Source organism: Anser brachyrhynchus (assembly GCF_964034855.1).
Source record: "Anser brachyrhynchus genome assembly, chromosome: 3".
NCBI classification, from domain to species: Eukaryota; Metazoa; Chordata; class Aves; order Anseriformes; family Anatidae; genus Anser; species Anser brachyrhynchus.
The window spans coordinates 125,244,111-125,252,209 of record NC_137696.1 but is presented as its reverse complement, the minus strand read 5'-3'; the positions used below and the strand labels follow the sequence as shown (position 1 = coordinate 125,252,209).

Below are 8,099 nucleotides of genomic sequence, written 5' to 3'. Positions count from 1 at the left end.
GCACACGGGGGGGGGGTCTCTGAGGCTGTCCCCCCCCCGGCTCCCACCCCACACAATCCTGCCCCAGGTGGCCCAGAGCAGGACCAGATCCGGTTTGGGGTTTGGGGTTTGGGGGATCCCCGTGATCAGCCCCAGCCCGGCCACCAGCACCGTCGCTCCATCTGCATCTCCCTCGGCTACACCGGGGGGGGCTACAGAGGGGGCTTCTCCCCCCCCCCCCCCCCCCCCCCCCCGCCAGCTCCATCCAAGCTGCAGGACGGGGCGACGAGCCCAGGCACCCGCACGGGTTCTGCTCCCACCGCCCCAAATCACCGGCAGCGCTGCAAAACGCTTCCCCCGCACCTCCCGCACCTCCTGCCCCACGCCGACACCAGCAGCTCACCCCCCCCCCCCCAAAACCCCCCCCAGGAGGCAGGAGCTGCGGGTCCCCGCAGGGATTTATTGTGCCACAAGTACAAAGCCGGCGCAGCGAGGGGTGGCGGGGGGGGGGGGGGGGGCGGCCGGGGAAAGGGGGGCAAACCAGCTGCACCCCAACCCCTGCGGGTCCTCGTCCCGCGGGACCCCGGGGCTCTCGTTGCCCACAGCCTGCACCCGCGGCCACCCGAGAGCTGGGGACCAGCCCCACGGCACCCCGAAGCACGGTGCTTGGGGGGGGGTGGGGGTCCGGACCCCCCCCCCCGGGTCCCTCCTGCCCTGTCCCCAGGGGCTGGCAGCGGGGGATGCTTTTGGGATTGGAGGGGGGGGGCTCCTCCATCCCCCTGCCATCAGCGCGGCTCCAAGGCTGGGTCATGGGCCGGGGGGGCCGGGGGGACCCGGTGGTCCTGGGGGGCCCCGCAACCCGGGGTCTCCCTTGGGTCCCGTGGGACCGATCCGTCCCACAGCCCCGGGGTTCCCGGGGAGCCCTGGTTTTCCCTGAGGACCGGGGGGTCCCGCCGGCCCCGGCCCCCCCTCCGGCCCTGGGGGGCCCAGGTCTCCCTTGGGCCCTGTCTGTCCCTCGGAGCCCGACAGCCCAAAGCTGCCCTTCGTGCCCTTGAGGCCGGGGAAGCCCTTCACACCCAGGGGTCCCCTCTCTCCCTGGGGACCGGGGGGACCCGGGGGGCCGGGGGAGCCGGGGGGGCCCGGTGAGCCCAGGCTGCCCGCGTCGCCCTTCTCTCCTTTGCTTCCTGCAGGACCCTTGGTGCCCACGTCGCCCTTGAGGCCGCGGGGGCCCGGGAGGCCCGGCACACCTGCGGGAGGAAGAGGAAGGGGGTGAATGCGAAGCTCGGGGTGCAGCAGCCCGGAACGGTGAGCCGGGGGGGTGCCCTGTGGTTTTTTTGGGATCCCGGTTAAACCCAGAGCCGCTTTGGCTCCCAGCTCTGTGTGCGGGTCATCCCTGAGCACCCCTGCGCATGCGGAGCCTCCTCTCCCCCCCCCTTCCTGCAGTCCCCAAACGGCTGTGCCAGCAGGACCCAGGGTCTGAGGACACCATAATTGCTTTTTCCTGGAGCAAAATCTCCTTTTTTAGCCAAAGACAGCAAGGGAGAGCGCTCAAAAGGGCTGAGCTGGGGGGTCCGGGTAGTGCAGACCCCCTGGACAGGGCTCGCTGGGGGCAACAGGGGACGTGGGTGGATGGAGATGTCCCCAGGCCACCAAAGGCACCAGGGGAAGCTTCAGGACGCCTTGTCCAGGGGTGTTCGTGCCCTTTCCACCAAGACCAGCGAGGGGGGCTCACCAGCACCGAGGGGGAGAGCTGTGGTGTGCGGACCAACCCCGCTATAACCACCTGGGTCACCTCCTGGCTGCCCTGTCCCCTGCACGGGGACAAGCTGAGCCGCGCAGCTCCGTCCCCAGGACACCTCCGTGTCCATGACCAGGTATTTGGGTACCTTCACGGCCACCCCAACACCTCCCCGGCCAAGGCAATGGTGCTTTGGCTCCTGTGTGGTGTGGGAAGCTCCCGAGGAACTCGGCTGTCCCCAGGATCAGCCCCAGAAGTGCTGCCCGCCGGGGCCCCTCACCTCGTAAGACGGTGATGTTCCTCAGCATCTCCCCGTGCCGGGTGTCCACCACCTTCATCTCCTCCATGACCATGGACAGGTTGCGGACGTCGAAGTCCAGCCGGGCGCTGAGCAGGCCGAAGCGCTCCCGCAGCCGGTCGGTGGCTCCCTGGGCCTGGCCGAGGGACTTGTTGAGGTAGTAGAGCTCCTCGGCGTGGGCGTGGAAGCCCAGCGTGCAGGAGAGCCGCACGTCGTCCAGGTAGCGCAGCATGCTGTGCACGTGGCTGTCGGTGGCGTTGACGTTGGCGACGATGGTGCCGATCTCCACCTCGTGGGAGGCCATGCGCCCTTCCAGCGTCTCGAAGCGCTCGGCCGTGCGGTTCTGCGCGTACTGGCCGTGGTAGCGCAGGTCGCTCACCGTCTCCTCGTGGTCGTCCAGGGAGGAGGAGACGTTGTCGAGCTGCAGCTGCAGCCCCATCACCTGCAGCACCAGCTCGTGCATGCTCTCCGAGTTCTGCCCCACCTGCCGGGCCGCGGCGCCCACGCTGCTTTGAAGGCCCTTCACCATCTCGCCCGTCTCGGCGGCGGCCGCCCGCAGCCCGCCCAGGAGGCGCGTGTGGTTCTGCCACTCGGCCACCATCTTCTGCAGCGTCAGCGTCTCCTCGTCCGCCTTCCTCTGCACGGCGCGGATCCACTCGGAGCTCTGCCCCAGCGTGGCGTTCAGCTGCTGCACCGCCGCCCGCGCCTCCAGCCGCTCCTGCGCCAGCGCCCGCAGCGAGCCCCGCAGCCCCGCGGCCGCGTCCTGCCAGCCCCCGGCCCGCGCCATGAGCCGCCCCGCGCTCTGGTTGACCTGCCCGATGGCCAGCGAGCAGCCGGCCACCTCGGCGCTCAGCTCCTGGCCGGAGGACGCCAGCAGCTCGTGGGTGCGGGAGGTGCGGTCCAGGAGGATTTCCTGCGCCAGGAGCATCTTCTGGATCTCCTCCAGCTCGCCCTGCAGCCTGGCGAGCTCCTGGCCCAGCTCAGCCGTCTCACGGCACAGCGAGCAGTTCCCCGAGGTCTTCTCATCTGGAGGCAGGGCAGAGGAGGCCCTTAGGATCCACAGGTCTCCACCACGAGGCCCTTAGCCCACCACCAGGACCCACAGACCTCCTGTTGAGGCCCACCACCCACCACCAGCACCCACAGACCTCCCTGTTGAGGTCCATATCCCACCACCAACACGCACAGACCTCCCTGCTGAGGCCCAACACCCACCACCAGGACCCACAGACCTTCAAGTTGAGGTCCATAGCCCACCACCAACACGCACAGACCTCCCTGTTGAGGCCCATAGCCCACCACCAACACCCACAGACCTCCCTGTTGAGGCCCATAGCCCACCACCAACACCCACAGACCTCCCTGTTGAGGTCCATATCCCACCACCAACACGCACAGACCTCCCTGCTGAGGCCCAACACCCACCACCAGGACCCACAGACCTTCAAGTTGAGGCCCACCACCCACCACCAGCACCCACAGACCTCCCTGTTGAGGCTCATAGCCCACCACCAGGACCCACAGACCTCCCTGTTGAGGCCCACCACCCACCACCAGCACCCACAGACCTTCAAGTTGAGGCCCACCACCCACCACCAGGATCCACGGATCTCCACCACGAGGCCCTTAGCCCACCACCAGCACCCACAGACCTCCCTGTTGAGGCCCATAACCCACCACCAACACCCACAGACCTTCAAGTTGAGGCCCACCACCCACCACCAGGATCCACAGATCTCCACCACGAGGCCCTTAGCCCACCACCAGCACCCACAGACCTCCCTGTTGAGGCCCACCACCCACCACCAGCACCCACAGACCTCCCCGTTGAGGCCCACCCAGCCCCTGGAGCTCCCTGTTGGACTCACCCAGCCCCTGGATCTCCCCCTGGATGGCCAGGATCTTCTCCTCGTAGTACGCCTGCGCCGAGTCGATGCCGCCCGCGATGGAGTCGACTCTCCTGAACACTGCGGAGGGGAGGAGGGTGCTGAGGGGGCCGGGCAGGTGCAGAACACAGCCCTACCACACCAAGGGTCTTGGGACCCCCACCAAAGGCTTTGCTGACCCTCATGGGGGACATGGGACCCCCCTCAGAGCCACAGGTGTCCTGTAGGACAAAGCCCACCAGGCTCCATCAGGTCCCCTCGCACCGCGGCTCCCTTGGGATGCAGGAGAGCTCACCAAAAGGCAGCAAAGACTGGGGGGGGGGGGTCCAGGAATTTAGGGTTGTTTCACCCCATCCTACTCCAACCCTTGCGTTGGAGGGAAGCTCACACATCCCCGTGGGGCTGCCCGAAGGAAGGGAAGGAGAAAAGAGGGAAGGATGCGCCCCCCCCCCCCCCCCATCCCCGCCTGCGCTCACCCAGGGCGGCCAGCACGGTGACGGCCACGATGAGCAGGACGGAGAAGACATAGAGGACTTTGACGGCCGTCTGCAGGGAGAGGTTCCTCTGGCACCGGCTGCAGCTGCTCCGTGCCCTGCCTGAAGCAGGAGAGGGAAGGATCAGGCCCTGCCGCTGCCCACCCCACGGAAGGGGGGCGCAACGGGGTGGCCTCGGTGCTCACCGGCGGTGCGGAAGGACGGCATCTCCTCCTCCTCCGCTCCCACCAGGTCCTCTGCTGGAAAGGGAAGGCAACCCCACGCTTCAGGGGGAGCCCGGAAAAGCGGCGACGAGGCCGGCCTCCACCCCGAGAGGCCTCGCTGCCTCCCAGCCCCTGCCTGCAGATCCCGTCCCCGTGCGTGGGGACGGCCAGGGGCCCTCCTGGGTTTTTTGTCCCCGTGTTTGGGCTCACGCTCAGCCCCGGCAAAGCCAAACCCAGGGGAGCAGGGCGGGTGGAGGGCCCCCCCTGTCCCCTGTGTCCCTCGTCCCCTGTATCTCCCATCCCCTGTACCCCCATCCCCTGTGCCCCCATCTCCTTTGTCCCCATCCCCTGTACCCCCATCCTCTGTGACCCCATCCCCTGTGCCCCCATCCCGTGCCCTCATCCCGTGTCCCCCATCCCCTATACCCCCATCCCCTATACCCCCATCCCTATACCCCCATCCCCTGTTCCCCCATCCCATGTCCCCCATCCTCTGTGCCCCCATCCCGTGTGCCCCCATCCCGTGCCCCCCATCCCCTATACCCCCATCCCCTATACCCCCATCCCCTGTACCCCCATCCCCTATACCCCCATCCCTATACCCCCATCCCCTGTATCCCCCAACCCCTGTGCCCCCATCCCTGTGCCCCCATCCCTGTGCCCCCATCCCTGTGCCCCCAACCCATCCACTCCCAGGAGCACCCAGCTCTGGGAAGGGCCCCCCCCCCCCGTGCTCCCCAAGCTGTTGCATTGATAAAAAAGCAAACGAAGCGTCCCCAAGCCCTGAGCTGATTCCGGGGCTCCCTTCTGCTGGGGCAGAGCACGGCGATGGGGGGCACAGAGCCCAGGACCCCCCCCCCAGCAGCTGGCAGGAGTGGCAAACACCACGGATCCCACCCGGGGGCACCGGGCGAGCGCGGTGCACAGGCTCTGGCCGTGCCGCGACCCAGGAGGGGGCTGTACCCCAACCCCTGCATCCCCCCCCCTCCAAGCTTTGCCCCCCCATCCCGAGCCCCCCGACCTGCTCCACAGCTGCCCCCAGGTGCGGGGGGCACAAGTTGGGGCTGCGCCGGGCTTTCCACGCCGGGGGGACTGCGAGGGGCCGCGTCCCATGGCCGGAGTGCCGGCACCGTCAGCATCCCCTGCTTATAAACCCTGCCACCCCCACGGAAACCCGGGGCGGCACCGGAGGGGGGTGAGGGGGGGTGAGGGGGGGGCCTCCCGCTCCCCTCCACGTCCCTCCGGCCTGTCAGTTTTCAGCTGTCCCAAATTTTTGCTTTTCTGCCCCAGGAACGAGCGGCGGAGGCGCCCGTTGGGCCGGGAGGAGGAGGAGGAGGAGGTCTGCACTGGAAGCCCCCCTCATTGCTTTGGGGGTCTCAGAGTGGGGCCGATCCCACCTCAGCCCACCCAGCACGGAAAAAGCTGCCCATGGGGTGGGCAGGGAGGGGGGCAGCACCCCCCAACTTTGGGGACCATGATGGGGACCCCCGCTCGGCCACCGCCATCCCCTCCTGCCCCTACACCACCAACCTCACCCCTCTCCCAGTGCCTCCCCGCCAAAAAAAAAGCCTCCAGCCCCCCCCGTACGGCCCCGACTCACCTCTCATCGCCCCAAAACCGCCCGGCCACGAGTGGGGACGTGGTGGCCGCAGCCCCGTGCCACCGAGGGCCTCAGCGCCCCGCTCCCCGCAGCGCGTCTCCTCCCGCCGTGCTGGCGAGCATGGCCGGGGCCGCCGGGCTCCCTGCTCGCCTTCCTCGGCCCCTCGCTCCCCAGCTCGGCCAGACGACGGTTTTCGGGGAGCCCTCAGAAGCCGCCCCGTTGGCGGGGGGGAGCCCCCGGGGCCGCCCGTTCGCCCATGGGGAGCGGGATGGGGAGCGGGAAGCGCGGCCGGGCTTGGACGGCGTCCACCGAGGCGCTGGGCTGAGTGCTGGGGGGAGAAAGGCTGCTCCTTCCTTCCCCCCCTCCTTCCCTCCCTCCTTTCCTTCCCTCCCTCCTTCCCTCCTTCCTTCCCTCCAGCCCTAATGACTACCAAATGTCTGTCCGACCGCCCCGCCGAGCCGTGCCGAGCCGTGCCGAGCCGTGCCGAGCCGTGCCCGGCCAAGGGGAGGGGTGCCGTGGGGTTGGGGAGATGCTGGGGGAGGATGGGGAGATGTTGGGGGCTGCGCCCAGTGGCGCTGGGGGGGGGGGTCTGGCGTCTTGGGGTTGGGTCCTGGTGTCGGGATGGGGTCCCGGTCCTCAGCGTCGGGGTCAGAGGGTTGGGGCTCGAGCCCGTGCGCTCGGGCCAGGGCGACGGGGAGACGGGGTTTGGGGTCTGGGGGTGCTGGGCCAGATGTGGGGCAGGGGCACGGAGGGGTTGGGGGGCTGGGGTCCTGCTTTGTGCCCGTGGCTCTGGCTGCGGGATGTGGGGGTCAGGCTCCGGCTGCTGCCTGGCGCCACGGGGTGCTGTGTTTCGGAGCGGTGGTCCCGAGGCGTGGGGCGAGGGTCCCGAGCGGGTCAGGGATGGTTTTTTGGGAGGGGTGCCTCATCCTTACGCTGGGGTGGGCGCCAGGGCACGCTGCTGGGGGCTGCTCAGCACCTTGGGGAGGGGGCAACCGAGAAGGGGGGGGGATGGTGGGGGAGGAAAACCTCACACGCTGGCTGGGGCTGCGGAGACCCCAATCCCCACGGCCACTTTCTGCAGGGCTGCTGCCGCCCTCTGCCGAGACCCCGCCGGCGGGCCAGCCTTCATCCCTGCGTGGCCACCTTCCTCACGGGGGGGGTCCCAGCCCCCGGTGGGACCACCAGAGCCGGGGGGGGGGGGCAGTGGCTGTGTCCCCACGCGGCGTTTTCCCCGTGTCGTTGCCCACGGCTCCGCGCAGCGGCCTCGTCCTCTAGCCACCCGAACCCCTGCCGCTCCTGCGGCCGCAGCCGTGTTTTTCCTCCCCTCCCTGGTGGCTTCCAGCTCCTGCCCCTTGCTTTCTGCGATATTCCCCCTCCCAGAACCTGCCCACCTCCTCCTCGTGGCTCCTGGACGTCCCCATCCCACATTTCGGGGTCATAACTCGTCCCCCAGGGAGCCCGCCCGAGATTTTTTTGGGGGGGGGGTCTCTCCGCCGTTTCTCCCCAGCATTTTGGCCTCTCGCCGCTGTTTCCTCCCAGCTCATCCCGCGGCACTGGCGGGCAGAGGAAGGAGCAGGAGGACGTGCCAGCATCCACCACGGCCACTTCCACACAGCCAGGAGCCCCACGGGGGTCCCCGCGTGGCACTTAGCCCTCGTGGGGCTCATCTCGGTGGCTCTGGGGGGAAAAGGGGATGCTCGGCACCGCAGGGGGGGGGTACTCTCCGCTGCTCCCCGTCTTTTCCTGCAGCCTCCCGCGCGCCCTCGCGCCCTCCCTGATGACTCACGGCTCGTGGCGCTGCTCCAGGGGGACCGATTTGGCCGATCCCTTCTCCTTCTGGCGCAGCTATTTCAACCGCCGCGGCGCTGCGCCGCTTCCCGGCCTGAGCCGCTCGATGGCGA

The 8,099-nt window shown here is 69.2% G+C and overlaps 1 protein-coding gene across 4 annotated transcripts; it reads right to left on the bottom strand.

The window, feature by feature from the left end:
* Window positions 1-420: 420 nt before the first annotated feature.
* On the bottom strand, window positions 421-6,593 carry SCARA3 (scavenger receptor class A member 3). 4 transcript variants are annotated; one of them, XM_080584145.1, is made up of 6 exons: window positions 6,199-6,593; window positions 4,581-4,631; window positions 4,378-4,497; window positions 3,884-3,982; window positions 1,998-3,041; window positions 421-1,226 (listed from the first exon to the last, which is right to left on the bottom strand). In XM_080584145.1, the coding sequence occupies exons 1-6, from the start codon at window positions 6,203-6,205 to the stop codon at window positions 787-789; spliced, it is 1,761 nt and encodes a 586-aa protein (XP_080440271.1). In that variant the 5' UTR covers window positions 6,206-6,593; the 3' UTR covers window positions 421-786. The 4 variants fall into 4 exon arrangements, with proteins under 4 accessions (XP_080440271.1, XP_080440270.1, XP_080440272.1 ...); XM_080584144.1 differs by having other exon boundaries at window positions 4,581-4,634; window positions 6,199-6,592; XM_080584146.1 differs by lacking the exon at window positions 6,199-6,593 and adding an exon at window positions 5,620-6,097 and having other exon boundaries at window positions 4,581-4,634.
* Between the last annotated feature and the right edge of the window lie 1,506 nt (window positions 6,594-8,099).

Excerpts from the sequence above, each read along its gene's own strand:
- SCARA3 (XM_080584146.1), bottom strand. The coding sequence starts at position 5,737 with ATGCTGACGGTGCCGGCACTCCGGCCATGGGACGCGGCCCCTCGCAGT. Across the intron at positions 4,498-4,580 it reads GCCGTCCTTCCGCACCGCCG|GCAGGGCACGGAGCAGCTGC; the intron begins GTGAGCACCGAG and ends CTCCTGCTTCAG. Across the intron at positions 3,042-3,883 it reads GGGGGAGATCCAGGGGCTGG|ATGAGAAGACCTCGGGGAAC; the intron begins GTGAGTCCAACA and ends CCCTGCCTCCAG.